The sequence below is a fragment of the Ammodytes marinus genome, assembly GCF_949987685.1.
Source record: "Ammodytes marinus genome assembly, chromosome: 19".
NCBI classification, from domain to species: Eukaryota; Metazoa; Chordata; class Actinopteri; order Uranoscopiformes; family Ammodytidae; genus Ammodytes; species Ammodytes marinus.
Window position 1 is genome coordinate 13,629,950 of NC_137223.1, and position 22,812 is coordinate 13,652,761.

General features: G+C 41.4%; 1 protein-coding gene across 1 annotated transcript; it reads left to right on the plus strand.

The window, feature by feature from the left end:
- The first annotated feature begins 847 nt into the window (after nt 1-847).
- LOC307265623 (E3 ubiquitin-protein ligase RNF19B) lies at nt 848-20,384 on the plus strand. Its single transcript, XM_080047397.1, has 10 exons — nt 848-960; nt 7,981-8,652; nt 10,348-10,874; nt 12,513-12,718; nt 13,055-13,202; nt 15,431-15,593; nt 15,998-16,112; nt 17,970-18,101; nt 18,380-18,650; nt 19,502-20,384. The coding sequence occupies exons 2-10, from the start codon at nt 8,500-8,502 to the stop codon at nt 19,767-19,769; spliced, it is 1,983 nt and encodes a 660-aa protein (XP_079903523.1). The 5' UTR covers nt 848-960; nt 7,981-8,499; the 3' UTR covers nt 19,770-20,384.
- Nucleotides 20,385-22,812: the final 2,428 nt, after the last annotated feature.

The following is a 22,812-nucleotide window of genomic DNA, read 5'->3' on the forward strand; positions in this document are numbered from 1 at the left end:
TAAACTTTCAAGCCACCGGCAGTGTCCATACCTGCAGTTTTTAAACTGATCGCTCCTGTTTTTTGCATTTCGTCTTTCAGCCTTTTCATGGAAATGTGGTTCACTTACAGGCTATCCTATTAGCCAACTGATATTTATACAAAAAAGAAGGAAAAAAATATATCCCAAATTTGGCACAGTTTAGGTTAAAGCGTTCAGCTTATTTGGCAATTTTGTATTTAGTAGGCTAGCTAAACAATTCATAGATAGTAGGCCTAGCCTATGTAAAAAAGAAATCCATATAGCTCAATGATGATCTTTGACCAAACTATGTTATAATCATTATGGGCCTGTGTGTCTGCATTTGAAAATCATAAGGCAGATTACCAACAAAACAAAGAAGTAAACTCTGAGCCTAATAGAGAATCAGATCGCAAGAAGATAAATAGTTTACTTTTATTTCATAGGCTAATAAGCTGCAGGGCTACATGTAAGTTTTATATTTTAATATCAAATTATCTGGAATATTTGGTTACCTGGGACAAACTATGTGTATTCCTACTAATTTGTTGTGTGATAGCGCATTTATGAATCGGAGTTCCTGGGGTTGTGCGTCATCCCATTGGTTCATGTCACTGCAGTGTGCCTCCCCTCGGGCCGCCGCACAGTCATGAGTTTGTTGCTGCTGTAGCGGGGGGGAAAGGCTCTCACCGCGGATCTCCTCTGCCCTCTGCCTCGCTCTCCTGCGGCGGACAGACGGACCGGGTGCCTAGCCATCATCATCACCGACTATAGCCGCCCTCCCTCCGCTGCAGCGTGGACGGTCTGATCGTGTACCCGTGCTGTGTGTGTGTGTGTGTGTGCAGCAGTAAGGAGGAGGAGGAGACGGGGGGAGATTTCTGTGCTAGTGTTTGGTCCTCGAGGGGAGGAGCCAGTTGTTGATTCTACGCTGCAAGGAGAAGGCGCCGCGCACACAGAGAGGTAAGACACTTTACGTAATGGGAATTATTGTGTGTTTTATCCGCAGAGTTTCAAACCTGCATTTAGACGGCTTTAATTTCGCTATCACTGCCCTTGCCTCTGAGGTGGATATCTCGAGGTGGAAGTGAATGCGAATACGTACGTAGTCTATTAAAACATGCCACTCCCTGCAATAGCATAGATGCACAGATGGACCACTCTTTGAATGATTGAAATTGGAGTATTAGAATGTGTAAATGTTTTTTTTTAAATAGATCTGGTGATTATCTAAAGCTGCCTCTCATAAGTCCTCTTTTTATAACACCTTTCATTTCCAATTGCATCCCCAATTTATAGACCTGCCCTTAGCCTAAATGCTTTACTGTATTAGATCATTGGTCAAATAATAATAATTATCTTATTGAATAAATTCAAATGGATTGGAGAGTTGTAGTGTAGCCTACTAAGAAGAAGACATACTGGCATTGCTGAAATGTCACAAACATATTGGCTAGTAGGCTATAAAATGATATCATGTACAATTTAATACTTCACATTGTGGTTATCCAATCTCCAAAAGCAGCCTGTAGGCAGCCAGAGGTCACTCACTGCTGAGCAGCACATGGTACAGAAAGTGAATGTTTTGGTGGGTGATGCTGCACGGACATGGACACAGGGAGTGTGTGTGTGTGGGTGGGTGGGTGTGTGGGCAGGCTGGCTGAGGTCACTCTCGTGCATCTGAAACCCGCATTGCTGATGTGGGCTTGTGTCCAGTGAAGAGATATTTAATAGGGTGTATCATCGGGTTTTCCCCTCTGCTCAGGCACAGCTCAGAACATCAGACCGGTTAAAAAAATAGATTAATAATAATAAAATATGACCTTCTTCTCTGTTTCAATGATTGCATAGCAACAGCTTGTTAACAAGTCTCAGAGAGAGAGAGAGAAGAGAGTTGTGATGATAGGCTAGGCAACAGTTCATTTCAATAATCCAGAAAAAAAGCATTTACCCGTTTGGCTTTTTGTTTTTGTGTTTTAAAGGAGGGGGACAGATGTGGTTGTGTAATAAATAATCCCATCAGTCATTGTTATTTCATCTGTGATCAAGCATCAACAGGGAGAGTGCATGGCTCTAACCGATTGACAGTTATTAAGGAAGTCTGAATGGCTACTGAATCAAGAATGACTTGCGTGTGCAACTAGTGACTTGATGTTCATTGAGTCCAGGTTTGAGGAAAAGCAGTTAAGTATTTAGCTGAGGAAATTCAATTCACAAGCTCCTGTTTGTTTGTAGATGTAACACGGTTAGATTAGGTACGATTTAATGCATATTCTCTCTACAGAAAGCCACATCTGTACGGGTAGAATGTCACAGTAAAAGGTTAGCAACTTCCTAAAGTGTTTTACTCCAGCGACTATTGCCACTCCAGAGATCTAGAATCGCACCTCCGTGAAGTTAGGGACACTCACAAGAGATGGATAAGAAGAAACAGCAGAGCAGATGTTTTTTAGCTCGAGTAATGGGTCAAGCATTAAAAACACAGGATCCTAAATTTCCCACACTGAAACCAGGTAGATCACTTCATTTTGAGCTTCTCTGCCTGGTCAATGCCCATGTCTGTCTGTACCCTATACCAGGGGGTCTAAGGCACGTTAAAACTAATCTAGCCGCCAGCTGGAGACTTTCCTGTTAAAATGATAACCCCAGTGACATCAACAGGGGTTGTTGTTGTTGTGGAAAATGAGGGCAAATCATTTATCACGCTTTCTGTGGAAAATGTGTTTTGAGTTTTTTGTTGTCAGCTGGAAACTGGTGTGGATCGGCACGCTGAATCATGCCAGTAGTGAGTGATGTAAACAAGGCTCTGCTGGCCAAAGCCTTCACAAAGCCTAGTTGGAAATGAATAAAAACTGACGGGATTCACTTCTGTGAATTCAGAAGAAGATGCAGTGTGGCTGAATATTTAATTTACGGGGGGTTCTGGCGTATACATAATGGAATGAGTTGTCATTCAAAGGTTAGAGGCGCCCAAATCGGTCAGAAGGTCAGACAAGCCATCTTGTCAAGGTCCTCTTGGAGCTATATACTGTAAGTCAACAGACCACCTCTCCTCACTGTGGGCCCACTTTTCGTCACTACCCCTGTACTGCTGAGACGTATACGTGATTTATAGTGACTATCCCTTTAACATCTTGAATGATGGCCTTGATTATGAGGAGCTTGTTCATGACATTGCCACTGAATTATTATCACATTAAATATGCAGTGGAGAGAAGTTAAGAAGAAATGGTCTGAAGAAGTATGTTTCATAACACATTAGTCTGGTATTAAATCATACACCTACAGGGAGTTACTCTATGACAGTGGTGGATATTCTCTTTTAAGACTACTTGACTTTTTTCGTGCAGTTTTGTGACTACTGAACTCTCGCCGGCGGGAATGGGTGTTATACCCAAACATGTAGCATACGGTTATGATTCACTTTGAGGCAGTTTTACTCAATAGCCTGACAAATACTCTCAGCTTTATCGTAGTAATTCAAAACCTGATATTTAGGTTAGAATTTCCCCAATGACGGGAGGGTGAAAAAACAAACCCTCAGAAAGAGTGGTTAAGCTCTTTGTTACTCTGTCTTGGCACAGCATTTAAAAAAAAAATGTTCCGGGACAGATTTTATGTTTGTTGTGTTGTATAGTTAACTGTAATCCCCCCCCCCCCCCCCCACACACACACGCACACACACACACACACACACACACACACACACACACACACACACACACACACACACACACACACACACACACACACACACACACTCACACTCACACACACACACAGAAAAGAAGACAGGGCTCCAACCCTCCCTGCTGTCCTATCATTGAATATATTGAGGGAGAGGTTATGACGTTTGTTTAATGCATAATCATTTCAAAGACATATTATGTATAAGATTGGATGTAAGAGAACGTTTCACTATTAGCTCAGCTACGAGTCTGCATTGTTTAGTCTATTTTTGGCGCAAACGTCTTGAGTTTGAAATTCTTAACTTGAGACAGACTTGTTGCATTTTGTTCAGTCATTAAATAATTGTTTTGTCTTGTGAAGCATTGAATACAATTGAATTTTTCACCCTGCAGGTTAACAATGGCATATATATCAACAGCGCCTATATACCGCCATGTTAATCTGCTCGTTCCATCACTCCATTAATGCTCAGTTATTTTGAGGTAAACCTAATATCTTGTCATGTATCATTCTATGCATGTACAGTATAGTTTGTTTGTGAAGTCTGGGTTAGTAGGGTTATCCAAGCTTTTGATGCCCCACATGGACCTTTATCTGTCATTGTAAGTTTTTTGTTTGGCACTACTCTATTTGGGCATTTCCACTGACTTTAGGTCAGTCTAAACAGTAGCGATCATTGTGTTTGCGTGATAGTCACTGGTCGTAGAAGACAAAAACTGCATCTCATCATTGAGAAGCTCCTCTTGCCATTTCCCCCAGAATGCCAATGTGTATGTGCACGACGTGTGTGTGTTTGCATATCAGTGGTTCATGTTTCAGCAGTTTGATGGATGGGTGATCCGATTCAAGATGATGATGATAATCATGATCTGTATAACAATACTAGGATGTTCAGCACAGATTTTGCACGGGATGATTGGAGCGAACAATTTTGGTTGTATTTTTTTAAACAACGTCTTTAATGAATTGGAGATTTAGCCAGACGTGTTCTGCCCTACTTTTTTTGCCAGTTAGTTGGAAGCCTCAGTTTGACTTTCCACAATTCTTTGGGTTTCTATGTGCTCTGTTTCAAAACTAGTCTGAGTCCTCATATCCCTTCAATATGTGTGTCTTCATGTGTGAGAGTAAATGCTATAAATAGACAGCAGTGAGGTGATATCTTCATCATCAGAGGTGTGTGTGTTTCGGCGAAGAAAGCCAATACCCATGGGAATATGGTTGTTAGGGTAATTCAAGCCGATGCTTAATGCGGTCAGTAGGAATTGGACGCAGAAAAGCTTTCCTGCATACAAAGGTTTCCTCGAGAGATTTGAGCCTGAATGTACAGGCACTACTACAGGAGACTGGTTTTCATGTTGGGGAAAGTAAAAAACTGTCATTGCACCTTTTGCACAAATACCACTGAACTCAAACTGCTTGTAAATGATGGGTATGTTATGGAGGCGGTAAACTTCAATGGATAAACAACATCAAAACCCTAAAGCTCTTCAGCTGCACTTACTTAAAAATATTTTTCTTAGTTCCTAGAAACCTTTCAGAGTAGGAAACAGTAAACGTTATATGGATACTGTAGCTGTGACTTTGTCATTGTATCCTCTGTGTGAATGTGACTACTCTACAAACATCTGACGTGTAGCCAGCTGATATTGTTTTATTCATTTTTCTGGAAGGAAACCGGGACCAGCATCTTTTGAGAGGCATCGATTGACCTCAAAGTTGCAGGCGTTGAAAAATCACTAGCATGTTATTTTATATTCTTGTTAATTCGGAATCTTTGTTTCCCTTTTATGGATATGTAAACTGGCCCTTTGAGGACTCATTTGCTCATCCCATCCAGACAAATTTGTGTTGGCACCGACCAATTTAATTGGTTCTTTCAACATCCTTTAATCTGGCTTTTAAACATATTTCAATATTTGATTTATACATTTTTAAACACAAATTCCTAGAAGTGCCATCTAAGAGAATCTTTTAATGTGGCTTGTTTGAACGTGAAAGCTGTTATAATACCAGCATAAACTATTCACTCTTGACAAAACAGTCGTTTGCCAAGTATTTCCCAGCAAAACTGAATAGGAAAAAAAAATCCCATCTCGCATCTGAAATATTAACACTAATCATCAGTTTATGGTGCCAACTTTTGAACGAGCAAGAATGTCTTTCTTTCTTTACTCTGAAATTACCATTCACAATGATGCGCTGCTGCAAGAAGAGCGTGCTTTTCGTGGCGATTTGAACATATCCACTGGACTGGAATACAAATACAACTCTAACTCTGGGTCTCTATGTAGGAAGGCAGGTTGGGCACTGCTGTGTTACTGAAATCCACATTATTTGTGCTATCCCATTTAAAAGACAAAGCTGATAAAGCTTATTGCCTTACACTACCTTTGGCCATATGCTTTGAAGCAAGTGAATCCCTTTTAAAGATCCTTCTTTTTGGGTAATTACAGAACTCCAGAACATCAAACTGTTTCAGTTCTTTTAACAGATAACAAACAAACCATCCTCGTATCCTCCTGTTGCATGGTCCGATTTGACGTAGTGGCGTTATGGAGACAGCTATTTTAATGGTCTCTGGGTTTACATGAATCACCTCATGCTCTCTTTGCTCTCTGGGCCTGATTATGAAAGCTGGCCGCTGCCTAATGGAGACAGAATGAGTAGTCTGTGCTGTCTATCACAGCCCCCCCCCAAGATCCTTTCAGTCAAACAGCCACAACTCTCTCTCTCTCTCTCTCTGTCTCTCTCTCTCTGTCTCTCTCTCTCTCTCTCTCTCTCTCTCTCTCTCTCTCTCTCTCTCTCTCTCTCTCATCCGTCTGCTGTTGTTGTCTCGTGGCTGTGACCTTATTGCTCATGTCTGTAGCCGAAGTTCCAAACTTCTCAGTGTGTTTTCTGTTTTCGAATTTTCAATTCGTACATACAGTATTTAAAGGAATCTCGGGGAGATTCGGGAGTTATATGGCATAGCTTGATTTTGAAGTAGTGTAGTTGTGTGACATTATTGGACGCCTAACCTTAAGGTAACCTGGTTACATGTCTGCTCAAGTTTTGGAGAACATTTGAGAGACTGAGCACACTATTCAATACATAATATATCTTAATGTATTCAGTTATGAAGTAGTTCAATAGTAATTCAATATTAATAGCTTGCTTAGGATGACACAGATTTATTAAACAAAATATCCTAGCACAAACTGAGCCATCTATGTTTTTGTGTTAAGTCTTGTTTGCTGTCATTGTTTTGTAGAATAGGAGCCTGAATTTTGCAGATAGAAGGAGCAAGTTCAACGATAACAATTATTTAATGTATAGTAGCTTCACAGAGAGCTTTTCTACATCACGATTTCCTACATCAATGCTTTCACATTATAAAACAAAGAAACTATTACTACAATACTACTTATTGTGAAACATGTTTCTTTAGTTATTACTATTACACTCATTGCTGTGTCTGTCTGTCTTTCCAGACATTAGTTTAGCTTTGTCGCCAGATAATGTCTCATCTTCTCCCTAGATGCCAAGGTTGTTATTGTTCACTGTGCTCAGCTCAGACCCACAACATTGATATGCTAGGCGCCCAAGCCTGCTACACATAATGCTAAAGTAATGCAGGGTGTGTGCTGAGGACAGACAGCATGATTTATGTTATCATAGTTACTTGTTTGCTGGTAAGTATTTCATAGAATCTTCCCACATGCTTTTAATAACCTTAAAAGCTCCTTGCTATTGCTATAGGCCTACTGAAAACGTGTTTTTGAGAAGTGCTATTTCAGATTTATCTTGTTTTCCTTTCCTGTTAATCATCTTGCGACCCCTCTTGGGTCCTGACCCCCAGGTTTGGAACTGCTGGTTCAGATCAATATATCCAAGTCTAAATGTCCTCATATATTTCGAATCAATATATAATCTTTTTTGGATAATCATATGTATGTATAGGCCTATAACAATATGCAAAATGTGTGTATGCGTAATAACATGTAAAATCTGGTGTTGAATGCAATACATTTTGTTCTGCTTGAATGCATTACGTTGAACAAAATCTTTAAATGTGTAAAACAAAAAGCTTTAACAACTATTTCAGTCACCTTTGAAAAAATCCCAAAAACGAAAGACAAAATGTAATCAGATCATCATGATGTCATCCCACTAATTATGCTGAGCTGTTTCTAAGCCTCTGATGCATTTATCCAGGTCCCATTTTTTTTAAGTAGAATCAAATATTTTTGGACAAAATGTAGGAATAGTTCATTAGTAATTTGGTCATGATTGTGATGAGTGTCTGTTTCCCAGGGCAAGGGACTGAAGAGGAGGCCTACACTGATGAAGGACAGTCTGCCATTTCAGCACTAGCTCAGGTCGAGGGGACCGCCGTGGAGGAGGAGGAGGAGTGAGAGAACAACGGCGAAAAGAGAAAGTAAATCACATGACCTGCAGGCCTCGGAAAAAAGACTCCAAATTAGCAATGCTTCCCTCGGGCATGGATTACCTCCTCCCCGTTGTCTGCCTCCCCATCTCTCCTGCTCGTCCTCCCCTCATACAGCAGAGCAGCCGGGCAGCTCCAAGACTCTGAGCAGTGAGAGCTCTCGCTGTGTTCCCACTCGCCCACGCAAACAAACACACACACACACACACACACACACACACACACACACACACACACACACACACACACACACACACACACACACTACACACGCACCCTCTCTGTTTCTCGGACACACACGCATACACACACACACACGTTTTGCTTTTGCACCCTGCTCATGGTCGTTGGCCTGCCCTCCTCAGCTGCTGCTCTAGTCCTAGACCATGAAGAGGCCCAAGCAGCAGACGGGGCCGCTCAGCTTCCTCAACTTCTTCAGCAGGAAGCCCAAAGAGGAGGCCAGGCCCGAGAGGCCTCTGGAAGCCTGGCCCAGGGAAGAGGTGGCCATCACTCTGACCCCCAGCGAGCATCCGGAGCAGGTGAGGTACCCAGGAAGACAACAACAACACAACAACACTGTTATTTTTTTTAAGTTTATTTTTTTCATGCACTTTGAGAAAAAAAGTTTACATTTCGAGAATAAATTTGAATTTCGAGAATAAAGATGAAATACAATATTGAGAAAAAAAAATTAGAGGAAGTAGTTTGAAAAAAATTAATGCACCTATGCAGTCCAAATTCGATGATAAAGTAGAAATTTCGTGAATAAAGACCAAATTCAACATAGAGGAAAAAAAATAAAAAATTCATCCTCTCACTTTTTTTTTCCTCTATATTAAATTACAAAGTGCTTAACAGGGGTAAGAAAGTCAGAACCCATTTCAGTTGAGAAGATAGGCAGACAGACCTAAGCACAGAAACATTAGAATATCATATATGAAAAACAGAAATAAAATAGAATATTAAAACATAATATAATCATAACAAGATGTATTTTGTCTTAGTTTTGTTTTGGATTTAGTCATACCTGGTTTTATTTTTTCCAGGTTCAGTTTTTATAAACCTTCATAACAAGCTTATTTGGAGTTTATCTGTATTGCTGGCTTTCTGAACTCTCAAAATTAGTATTCTAACTGATGAGAAAGCTATTTATATACTGTATATATGTTTCATTATTCTTACTCACTGTACATTTTCCCCCCTGGTTAGAGGAAAATGTGTTACGTGAAACAACTGAGTTTCAATTGTGTTAAAAGTTAAAACAGATTTTGTCACAGTATACCGGTGATTTTATGCACCATTACTTGCAAAAAACAAATCTTATTTTTGAAATGTGGAACATGCTCTCTACCACTTCATTATCCCACTGTACTTAAAGTAAGAAGATTAAAAGAGAAAATATGTCTTTGCCGCTGCAAAGTTTTATTCATATTAGGGATGAGACAGAAACATTTTAGATGTTTAGTTTTGTTGCCAGAATCCAAACAACTCACAAATTGTTGTGTGAGAAAGAAGAGAGGCTGTGGATCATTAACCTTGGATTTAAGCTGGCCTCCTCCCTCTCCCATGCTGTTATAGCCCAACCCCATTACAGTGTTTATTTAATTCATTGGTCATTTCAGAGAAATTTATGTTGCCTAGAAACCAAGTACACAAATTACACTAAGTGTCCGTAGACATGGACACTCGCACACATCAGCTTTTCTTGATTTCGTAAGGATAGACATTGCAGGGGACATGTTATATCCTTATAAGTCTCAGTTGTGCTCTGTGTTTTAGACAAAGTGTTGTAAAAAGGAAGAAAGAGATAGCCCCCTGTTTTGACATCTGGCTCATAGAGTTCTCCAGTACTTTATATATGCATAATATTCAATATGAGATTTCAGGGAAAGCAGAGAAGTTTAAACAAATATGGCATCCTTTCCTTGACTATATTACAGTACTGAAGGGAGCTACATGACACCTCATTGACTTTTTATTTTCTGTTTAACATTTGCCTATAGTTTAAACAATGTAATTAGAAGTTCTTAGAAACCTGTAAAGTAGAGTTCGCCATGTTTGTTGTTCCTTTGTATTAAAATTAAAAAAATGGTATTCCTTTTTTCAGTGTTTTTTAACTGTGTATATATGTTCATAAACAAATATATAAATAAAGTATTTAAATTTTTTTTTTGTAAAAAGAACATGATTAGATGTGGTCAGTAAATCATCAGCTTTTGTATTTGTTCACACAGGACCTCACCCTCACAGCAGCAGAAGAGGCTGGAGAATCAGGAGCGTCTGGAGGAGGAAGAAGAGAAGGAGGAGGAGGCCCGGCAGCACCACTACCAGCTGCTGCTGGGTCCGAGGTCGGGGAGAGCTGCTGTGGTGCTGCAGCCGCGGTGGAGTGCATGGGCGCTGCGGGCTGCGGCTCCACTGGTGTCCTGTCCCTCTCCACGTCCAGCCAGGAGCAGCTGCTGGACGAGCACCTGGTGGAGGAGTGTCCGCTGTGCCTGCTTAGCCAACCGCGCTGCCACTTCCCCCGGCTCACCTCCTGCTCCCACCGCACGTGCTCCGACTGCCTGCGCCAGTACCTGCGCATTGAGATCTCGGAGAGCCGGGTGGGCATCGCGTGCCCGCAGTGCCCCGAGTCCATGGCCCCGCTGGACGTGCGCGCCATCCTGGACGACCACACGCTGCTGGAGCGCTTTGAGGAGTACCAGCTCAGACGCTTCCTGGCCTCCGACCCCGACACACGCTGGTGCCCCGCGCCCGACTGCAGGTGAGAATCAAGACTAGAGATGCACCCATCCACTATTTTTCAGTCCGATCTGATCCCGATATCCGGCCGGTACCGATACTGTCTGATTTCATAATTATTATACATTTCTTTGTTGGTGGTGATGTTATGTGTAGGGTTAGGAAGGCTAAAGCGACAGAGCAATTCTCATTGTGTCACCTTAATGTTCATAGGTCGGTAACAGGATATGGCTGCTGATGGGAAATCCTAATGTGTGTGTGTGTGTGTGTGTGTGTCTGTCTGTGTCTGTGTCTGTCAGTGCTCACAGCCTGGCCATGATGGACGAGCAGAGTAAGAATCAATACGCGCTGATACGCTTGTCAGTTGCCGTGGTGAAATGAATATGACACGGGGCAACGGGAGATCATATTTCTGTTGGAGTTTTGAGTTTCATGTATTTAAAACTGATTGTTTGCAAGCGGAGGTCAGTGTTGTTTTAACGTGTGAGATGGTTCCCACGTCATAGAGCCTTAAGTTGGACCCCATTATGTAAACTGGTTATGCACAGTTATGGTTTGTGTATTGATTCCCCCCCATGTTCCCAACATACACACATTCCTCGAGGTCTTAGAGACAGAAGTTTAGCTGTGGAGATTATGCCGGCTCTGAGATGGTCTGCTCTGCTTGGGTTTATGTGTGCACATTTGGTCATGTTTCTACTGTAGGTGTTTTTTTAAATGAGCAGCTTTTTTTTGTTGTGTCTGCAGCACGAATACTTTATGTGGAAAATGTTTCTGTGCTTGTATTGACGTCAAGTAACAGAACTTTCAGCCAAGATGGATGTGTTTTTCTAAAAGGCTTTAGCCAAACATTGATCTATTTATGATATAACAAACGGAAAAAAATAAAGGGCAGCGTTGCCTGTCAAATGAAATTTGATTGAGTTGAATGATGTCATTGTCAGCAGCCCATGGCACGTGCTTGTGTGTGTGTGTGTGCGCGCGCGCGCGCACGCTCGTGTGCATCAAGACTGTGAGCTGCTACTGAAATATGGGCAACTGAGAATGTTCAGCCTGTCTGATTCATCTACCATTTATGACAGAGCTGAAAACCACAGAAGACTGGAGCTGCCAAACGAAAAAGCCTAGAGAAGCTTTTTCGAGTACTTATCAGACTACCTGGATGCTAAAGACCAGATATCACTCAAGTTTACTTTTACTTGTATTCTGTCAATTATCACATTATCTTTTTAGTGTGGAAATGTATGTTTATGTCCCCTCCAAGCAGTGAGATTGGGCCCACAGGCGCCAAGCTTCTTGTTAGTGTCACAATGACAGCTGGAGATCTCAGGATGGAATTATTTCTGCTTCAGGTGTTGAACTCCGGAAAGCAGTCCCACAGACGGTTGTATCTCTCTACGAATTTTGATTCACCGAAGCACGTAGTGTACAGATGTAACTATTCATGAGCAAAGAAGCAAAATGAACAATTCAGTGTGCTTGACCAGACTAAACAAATGAACAATACAAGGATTGTGTTCCACTGAAGATGTAAGGGCAACACGGTGAAATAGTGAGAAGGGAGAACATGTGGTTTTAAAGCCCCATGAATGGTGTAAATGAACACATTCATGATGTCCATTCCGTAGGTTTTTTATGTGCAGTTTTTTTCTCTCCCTAGCTATGCGGTGATAGCTAACGGCTGTGCAGAGTGTCCCAAGCTGAGCTGTGGCCGTGAGGGATGTGACACAGAGTTCTGCTACCACTGTCGCCAGCTGTGGCACCCCAACCAGACCTGTGACCAGGCCCGGCGCCAGAGAGCCCGCCACACGTCCGGCGGCAACGATGCCTCCACGTTCTACGTCTTCAATGAAGAACCCGGGGGAGGTGAGACTTTCAACAACCGTATAGGCTTCCCTTTAGCCCCTTTGTTTTGTTTTTCTGTTACATTTTACATAAGGAGGGCCGGAGCCAAAGGGGCATAAGTGACATGTTCGGCGAAAATGACTTTTATATATCATTTTAAAGGTCTTGATTAGTTCTATCAAATGGTAAAAGAAAAACGTCACTTTACATTTTACTTTTTGAAATAAAGGCTGCAAACATAAAGTAAAATTAATGTAAAATACTGAAAATGTCACTTTGCGCCAAGCCCTCGGAAATGCATATTGCATTCAGAACGTTTGGTCACACCGCTAATGTATTCCCTCACTGTTGCTGAAGATGCAGAGGAGATCAAAGCGTGCCCTCGCTGCGGCGCCTACATCATGAAGACCAACGACGGCAGCTGTAACCGTATGAACTGCACTGTGTGTGCCTGTCAGTTCTGCTGGCTGTGTATGCAGGAGATCACCGACGTGCACTACCTCAGGTACTCAGTCCACACTCCAGTATTATACTGAACCCAACACTCACATCTTACTAGTTTCAGCTTCTGAAATTGGAGACATTGCTCATTATAAATTGAATATACCTGTATTTCAGTTTGGGGCTGTTGGTTGGTTAACACAAGCTATTTGAAGATGTCGACTTTGACTCAAGGAAACAGTCAGGGACATGTTATTTGATTATTTTATAAAACATTCAATACGATCTTGTTATTGTTGACATATACAATACTGCACAAAAACCCAAGAGTAAGAGCTTCAGAATGTGATCATTCGTCTAACAGCAGCATGAGGTTAGGAAATGCTTGGTGGCACAAGCCCCCAACTGTGGCAAATTAAAGACACTGAACGCTTTCTTCAATTCTTCCTAAAGGATGAAAACTTAATAAATAACTAAAAGGAATACACAAGAAATACACACCTGTGTTTTGGTACCAATACTCCATCCATACATTTTAAATCAATGCTCGCTCGGAGATACAAACCGGGCCAGTCAGCAAAGCGCGCACAGTGTGTCATTGTTTGGAGTCTCCACTGCTTAAAAACAGTTTGTCTGGGCTTTCAATTGATTTTTCCAGTCCTGGAAGGGAGTCACTGCTGCCTTGTCATCAATTAATCAGCTCTCCGCCTCCATATTTCCAATGCGGCAGAATATGTAACTCAAGTTACGGGACGAGCCTAGAAGCTGAATTGCTGAATTTGAAGGTTAATCTTTTTCAACTGGCCAAGGTCAAGTTAAGAACTATATCATGTGAAATATGCATATGTATGAATTTTCCATGTACCGATAATTTTCCAGTTGAACACCGTAATATGTAGATGGATGCATGTCTGACAAGAAAGAGGGTTTTTACTTATCAACACTATCTGATTGAGCCACGTTATCTTTTTACACCTCCTATCCCGCCCCTTATCCTTTTCTCTCCCCTTCTCCTGGTCGGTCTTTCACGCTACAAATTGCGATATAAACGTCCTATAGAAGGGCAAAGCTTTTAGCATCACACTGTGAACCTGTCAGTTCAGTGTACCAGAGCACAACCTTTGTATATCACCATAATTCCCCACGGCCAGGCTTTTAGAAGCCCAAAGTGACTTGTGCTGCTGCGATACAAAGGCATGCTGAGAGGAATAGCGTAGCCTTAAAGTGCTTTTCGTGTTGCTTACATAGTCACTGCTGCTGCTACGAGACATCTCTGCTTCATTAAGACCAAACAGCATCAGTCAGTGTTGTACTGATTTCATTGTTTAGAATTACACCACAACCCCGACGGGTGATAGTACATTAAAGTAGCACTTTAAGGCAAACGCTTATTATACCTAGCGTCATATCAAGTGACATAGAATCGATTCCTCGTAAACAGACTCATATTACTCTTCTTTTTCATTTATCTTACAGCAGCACGTAGGATAAGTGAGTATGTGAATGGTAGCTAGTAAATGACTGTAATTGAGGGTGAGAGGCTAAAAGCGGATGCATATGAGGTAATTCCCTTTGGGTAATGATGTAATGACTGACAGTGAAGGTTGCCCATTTTAATTTTTTTCATTAAAAGCAATCAGTCAAAATGGTTTTATGTTGTTGTCAGAGTTGGATGATACTGCATGACCTGTACGATGATGATGCTTTTTGTGATCAAAGCGATGAAACTGATTTATTATTTGCGTGTGTCTGATTTAGTGAACACATATTATTTGTGTTTATTTGAAGTTTGAAGTTTGGATGAAACCAAAAATCTGCAAAAATGAGCTAAATGCTAATGTCAGCACGCTAGTATGGCACCACAGTCATGTGTATTTATCCTCCAGGGACTTTGCATATCTTTATCAAATGTCATTGCAATATAAAGCCAATAGTTACGATAGCAATAGCAATAATAGTCATAAGATTTTATCCTTCAAAACCAAATATTTTGACCTTATGTTGGTGCAAGAAGATGAGTCAGGGGATCCCCAATGTCAATATAGTCAAAGTAGTTCATGAATGTGTGTACAAATTTTGATGGCAATCCACCAACAAGTTTTGAAGATTTTCCGTTTGGACCAAAGCACTGGAAGCAACGACAGATTGTACTCCTCATTGTGGTGCGATTCTGCACAGGGGGATTGGTGCTGTGTGTTTTAAAACATACTATTTATTTTGTGTTAATTCTGTGCATAAACATTTAATTGAACCCTTATCTAATCTGATAGTGTGTGTCTGTTTTTGTCTCAGTCCCTCCGGGTGTACATTCTGGGGGAAGAAGCCATGGTCTCAAACCCGCAAGGTCCTGTGGCAGGTGGGCATGTTGCTCGGAGCACCGGTGATCATCTCCCTCATAGCGGGCCTCGCCATCCCTGTCATCATTGTGGGCATACCAATCTACATGGGCCGTAAGGTACGAAACATTCCAGTATATCCTCTGTCACGTCAACATATTGCATATGTTACATATGACTTTGAATGGATAGACTTACTTTTTGAGTTATGTCAACAAACAGTATTAACAGATGTAAAAATCAACATGAACATATTGGAAATCATGCAGGTTAGGTGAATTCTAAACTAATTAAGAGTGAATTGAGTATGCATCTAATGTTTAAAAAGTGTCAATATTTTTACTACCTTTATGTTAGAGATGTGTCATAGCTTGTCTCAAAAGCAGTGTATATTTCCCTCTTGTGCATGCTGGGATGTGTGTAACAGTGGACATGAATAAGTTGCAGAGCTTTGCAGAGAATGAGAGGACGGATCTAATTAAATTCCCATTATCTGATTGAGGTTTTATTAATCGCCTTCCAGGTCCATGGTCGCTGTAAGAAAAACAATATCTCAGGAAGTAAGCACTACTTGACCGTGGCAAGTGGGGTGATGATGTCGGTGTTTGTGTCGCCGGTCATAGCAGCCGTCACTGTGGGTAAGGAACAGTACAACGACAACATTAAATATACTATTACGTGAAGTTGTTGTCTTTTACACTGCAACCAACTGCCAGCTAACTTAGCTTAGCATTAAGAACTGCTGGCCATTCAGCAGCTCTAAAGCTCTCACTGATTCACACATCATTTCTAATTTATTTAATCTGCACAAACATGAAACATTTTAACCTCCTTAAACCACAGCGTGATGTTTGTACACTAACCCTTTTATGCAGGTTAATATGTGAGCATTACATGTACTAGTAGGTGGATTGTGTTACCTTTCAACCCCCTGTTTCTGGTACTAAGCTAAGCTACCCATCTTCTGGACGTAGTAACAGTCTTGCCAAGAAAGCAAATAAGCGGATTTCCGAGTGTCAAACTGTTCCCTTAATAAATTAGGAGTAAGCAGACTAAGCACACAAGCAGTTCAAAGTAGCGGTTTGATGACTCACACCACTTCCTAGCCTACTGTAGGTAACATTCACAGCTGTGACAGAAATCCCTAAGGCTTTGGTAGTCTCTGTGTGCAGTGTCACAACCAACCATCACTGTACCGCACACTGGCGGGCTCTCCCTTGGTACACACACACACACACACACACACACACACACACACACACACACACACACACACACACACACACACACACATACATTTAGACGTGTCGTGCAGTACTCTTACCCCTCACCTCTTACCCCTAGGTCACATCTCTGCCTGACCACATCTTTATTATTCACTGTATTCTTACTTTGGCTGTACTTTCTCTCTGCCGTATATGTTTTATCGTATCTCTTCTGTTGTGTGCCTTTGATCATGCACCACGATTCTTAATCAGTTGGCCATATTTCAGTCGCAGCTCACAGTCTTGTTGATGCGCACACACACACACACACACACACACACACACACACACACACACACACACACACACACACACACACACACACACACACACACACACAAAAAACAGCCTTTCACGTTCACTCCTCTCTTTCTGTGAGCTGGCAGACTCATCCTCTTGGCCTGGTGAAACCCTGTTGCTGAGTCAATAGCGTCCCAGTGCTCCGGCGGTGTTAATGATGTCCCTTTGTTTGGTCGGCTCTCTGCTTTGTGCTCCCAAATTCCTGTCTCAATCACAGGTTGCATAATCACACAGAGCAGGGGGGGGGGGGCTGTCACACAACGGGTTATGAGCCATTTTTTTCTGAAGTGATTTTTGGTAGGTTATGATGTAGTATGGAAAGAAATTTGCTTTGGTAGACTAGTTATGTGTGTTTTATATTCTGAGGCAGCTTATTATTTTATTGTATGGACAAAAATGAAAAGAGAAAAGAGAATCGCAAGGATTTAAAAGCTTGCGAGAGATACGTTACTGAAAGAAGATACAAGTTCCTGGATCATAAGCAATAGTTCACAGCATTATTTGAGACATCATAATTGCATGAATGTGGATGGAGGGTAAGATGCCAAGAAGATGAGTGTTTACTCTGTGTTCAGTCCATAGTGAAGAGAGAGGGGCTCCCTCATCTGTTTGCTTTGGGTACTGCAGTAAAAATAATAAAATGCTAAACTGTTTAATGGAGCACTCCACCAATTAAACAAGTCTTAAAACTTAAATTCCCCTGAAAAAAGGGATCCCTTCTGTGCAGTCAGCTGTGTCATGTCTTCTGCCTAAGAGCTTTTGTCAAGACTGAGAAAATGGCTTGGTTTCGGCAAGGAGACAAAAACAATTAAAAGAAACACTGCATTAAAAGGTGGAGCTTGAAAGATGGGAGGATATATCGAGCATAGGGAGCTATCTAGTTCAGTCTGTATCTAATTGGTTTCCTACACTTTTTCTGTTTCCCTGCAGGTGTTGGTGTGCCGTTAATGCTGACTTATGTCTATGGGGTGGTCCCCATGTCACTCTGTAGGAATGGTTGGTGTCGACCGCAGAATGAGCCCCCTGAAACACACAAAATCCAACTGGAGGACTTAGCCAGCTGTGAGTACCAGAATCTAAAGGAATAGTTTGACATGTTAGTAAATACGCTTAACGGTTGTCCTGCCGAGACTTTGATAAGAAGAACTACCACTGCTCTCAGTGTTCCTATGTAGTCAGGGAGTTGTATCTAGACGGCAATTAGCTTAGTTTAGCATCTCCACGGCTCTAGTTTTTCTTTGATAACTGTGACGTTAACTCAGGTCAAGGACTCTTGAAGTAGGTGATATTTGCATTGTCATTTCTTCCCCAATCTGATGGCTGTTCAACTTCTCTTGTAGATCTTCTATTCTCTCATGTAGTCAGTGACCATTGGCCGGGCCGGAGCAACCCAACGTCTACGGACACCAGCCTCCAGGAGGTCAGAGTCAGTGTACAGGAAGTGGGCGTTCTCCCCAGTACTAGCACCACGCCCCCGGAGCTGGATAGATATGAGATTTTGGATGAAGCCACGAAACACCAAGGTTACTTGCAGCAGGGTAGCCAATCAGACTGCGAGGTGGTAATTGTGCCTGACAGCGAGCTTGATGACACACAAGCGCTTCCTTTGAGGTAAATCTCACTCTCCTATCCCTCACTTTTTATGTTTTTTTTTGACAGGATTTTTTTTGCCATACTTATGGCTCTATGGTTGGTAATGCTAGTCTGTCCGTCATATTTTACATGTCTATTTTTAGTTATGTAGCCCTGTACCAAGCACTCACTCTGTACCAAGATGCACCACAGAGCGCAACAGCAAGTCCTTCATACCTGTGGGCTGTGGCCAATAAACAGTAAAACTCGTCCCTCCGTGTTTCAGAAACTCTGTGTCAATATACTGCATCTTGGACTGTTCACTTGCACCCTTTCAGATTAAAACAATTATTCATGTATACTCTATTTCATGTGCAATATTTCATCAGTGCAATAATTGGACTGTGCACATCACTTTTTATTATTACAGAGTTACATCGCTGTTATAGTATGGGGCCTAATGATATTGATGAAATATTTATATTTAAAACATTTTCTGATGTCAATCTTTGTACATATTACTTATATTGTGCTTACTGTAATATAATGTTAATTTTATTATTATATTGGCTATATCTCTTTGGGAATAAAGCACATACTCCTTTACACCTACATTCTTATTTCTTCTATACTGTATATACTTCTATTCTAAATTGGAGCAACTTTAACAATCCCCCGGGATCAATACAGTATTTCTGATTCTGATCATGAATAGCAAGTTGCCCTAAGGGGGGCCCTGTTTGTCAATCAAATGTCCCAACCACTACTGGATGGATTTCCATGACGTTTGGCAGAAGTCCCTCCAAGATGTGATTTATAATACTGTTGAATTTTTATACATTTCATCAAGTCAGAAACAGGATTGCCTTACACTGTGTTTTTCCTCACAGGGAAGGAACCAATATTGAGGTCCGTGTGGAAATAGAGAGCCAACCCAGAGGCGCCCGCCAGTCCAGCCTAAGTAGCATCCTGTCTAGCCGAAGCTTGTCAGTAGAGTCCATAGGACACTCGCAGTCCCAGTCCCAAGACTACCGGTGTGCCTCAGAACTGGAAGGGAGACCAGAGGGGGGAGGAGGAGAAGCAGAGGAGCAGGAGGGAAGAGAGAAACCGGGAGGGGAAGAAGGAGGAGACAAAGGGACAGTTTACCCCGTCTTTTAAATGGACGGTGTATGAGCTCCTCCAATGCAGCCTCTCTACTAGGTTGAAGATATGTCAGGTTTTAAGGAAATAAAACAAACCAAGTGACCTGAAAATCGCTGTCCAAGGCCACCTTCTGCTCATAGGACGGGCCACCCCCCCCCCCCCCCCACCCTTCCCCACCAGTTGCCTTCTAGCTCCAGCCTCTAAGGAAGACGCGGGTTTTAGAGAGAGCAAATGAAAAAGACGAGAGTGTGCAAGAGTGTGTGTGTGTAAGACTAATAGCATGAGACTATGGCATTAATCTAATGGAGGGGGATAAACTATAAAGCAGGACAGGATAGCATCCATCAACAAATCGAAAACAGAAGTGACTGGGATCATGTACGCTGACAAGTTCACTCTGTTTTTGTCTATGTTGTTCCTTCTGAAAGAGACTACCTTACCCCCTCTATTTTAAAATCAAGCCCTCTTAGGCTGTACTAGTCTTACACTTCTTTTAGTGACCTCACCACCCTCCGCCCTATCCCTTTATAAATAAACACACACCCACAAGCATGGTTTTGTTTTATGAGGGATGAAGATTCTGAACTACTGTCAATTTAATAAAGTAAAATGCTTCCCAAGCCAAGTTTGCGAGACAGTTGTTGGTTGGGTGATTTCTTTCTACCCTACCTTACCAATATCTCCAGTGTTTTAGGATGCAGTGGTCACATCTGAATTGGGCAACCTTAAACAGACGACGCATGCTGTTACACTGTATACTCGTTAACTCTTTTATGAAAGAAGTCCTGTTGAGAAGTGACATCTGAAAACTGTTGGAGCCTGTAACAGTTGTTCTCTATTGGAGTGTAAGGTGCTCTGTGATTGGATTGGACTGGAGGGCTTATACATACCACTAACTTTAACTGTTCATCCTAAATCCACAGTCTTCCATGGAAGCAAACAGGGGGCAATGTCACTTTTGCATTGTTTTAGTGCACCATTTGAGCCTTTAGGCTATTTGCTTTGAGACATTGCTTCAGTTTATAAAAAAAGAAAGAAAAAAAGCTAATCTAATGCAGACACTTTAGTGTATTTGTGACAACAACATTGCAGTCTTTTTCGGAAGAGTCGCACATTTAAAGGTATCTGCACGATTCTACTACTTGCTGTGTATCCAGGATAACAGGCCGATTCTCACACACAAACACACACACACACACACACACAAACAGACAGTGTAGATGAAGTAGTGTGTGCTGCTAAAGACCCTCTCAAATGATCACAGAGCACCACAATTGCAACAGCAGCATGCCACCTCAAGCTCAACTATGATAACCCCTTCTAGAGGATTTATAAGAATTAAATGACTATACGTGCTCTGCTTAGCTTCCTGAGTGTGAAATATCTATGAGAGATGAACTCCGAAATGACATGATAACCTGTGCTGGGTTGTGGAGGGAAATAAAATAAAGATTTCACAATGAAGGACAAAAACACTACACATGTTTTGTATCTTTGGGGAAGTTTGGCATGTACAGGAAGCATTCTAAATTTAATTTGGGATGTTGCAGGTTATGATAATCATATTAGCCCAATGGTTTCCATTTCTTGAATGTATTATTTTAACCAACTCCAAGTCTATTTCAACACATTAGTTTTCTTGTGTAATTCAAACAAATTTTTTAGGTTAAATAATGAAGTATTTTGCAAGGAAGAAACACAAAGATTATAGTTAATTATGAAAAGATGAATAGAAAACCTTGTGGGGCTGAAATGAGTCGTTTCCCTGCTTTACTGTTATCTCACAACCGCTCTAGAATTCTAGTTACCCGGGTCGCCAACAGCAATGAATGGGAGCAATCAATAGAGGGCGCCAACATACAATAAAATAAAACTTCCAACATTGGTTGCAAATGAAGGCTAGTTTTGTAGTTTGGTTGCTTGCGGTTAGTGGTGGGAGATTTACTGATATAACGTATAGAAGTAAACGCAATACAACTTTGCAGGAACACCCACGTTTAAGATAAAACATCTCATGATGCAGAAAGTCCCATTTCATAATAACACAGGTTTATGTAAATATTAGATTGTATTAATTGCAAACATTAATGTGTGTATCACTTTACTGGTAAAACGTATTTAAATGTCTTATATTTTCATGAGTAGCTCTCATGTTATAATATACTATATATATATTTTTTTTTATTATATTTATATTAGGCTTCCATTTGTACTAAGAATCTCTTAAGTAGGCTAACTTGTAACTAAAGTTATTGGATACACGTTAAGTAAATCGTAGCTAGTAGAATTTTGGAATTACCTATTCAGAAAATAAAATAGGCTAGCCCAGTAAGCCCACTCGAGTTTAGTAGGCTACATAAAACTCAAAACTGTAGCCTACTGTAAAGCAAAGTATTTGAGCCAATGTAGGCTACAGTAAGTTATCACCACAATACCATATCTCAAGACCAGGGCACGATGGGAGAAAATGTCAGTAAGGCTTTAACCTTTTCCTTCGCTACATAAGCCTATAATTTGAATTATTTAATTAATTAAAACTACTAAAGCGTGGTGTTTCTGACGCTCGTTATATGCCAAAGGGATGATATAGCCTTCTTTAAAAAGCACCTATTATGCTTTTTCAACTTTTATAACCTATAACCAAACAACAAAAACCTGGCGACAGTGCATTCACCACTGGTCGATAAACCACAGAGAAGTGCAATTGTAAGCTCATTAGCCAGAAAGTCATTAGTGAGTAGGCCTATGTCCTCACTGCAATACTGATTTCTCATTAGGGTTGCTGCTTTAGACTGGAACACTTATTAAGAAGCTTGAAAACTGTTGGCTTATCAACGTTTGGAGGACACGCCCTTAACTTTGTGAGCGGTGCTTGCAGTAGGTGCACGTGCGTGCCCGCCCGCTGCCTGTCAGTAGTCTCTGTGGGGAGGGCGCCGCGCACGAGACACATTCAGGGTGGGAGCTGAACTTGTACCAGCGGGCTATCTTCCTTCGTCTTTTCCCTCGTTTGGTGCATCCTGCCGTCGTGCTCGGCCCTGCCCGTATTTACCTCCCTGTG

Bases quoted from the DNA above. Each gene is read 5' to 3' on its own strand.
- LOC307265623 (XM_080047397.1), top strand. From the start codon at position 8,500: ATGAAGAGGCCCAAGCAGCAGACGGGGCCGCTCAGCTTCCTCAACTTC. The intron at 12,719-13,054 runs GTGAGACTTTCA...CTGTTGCTGAAG, and splicing joins CAATGAAGAACCCGGGGGAG to ATGCAGAGGAGATCAAAGCG. The intron at 18,102-18,379 runs GTGAGTACCAGA...CTTCTCTTGTAG, and splicing joins ACTGGAGGACTTAGCCAGCT to ATCTTCTATTCTCTCATGTA.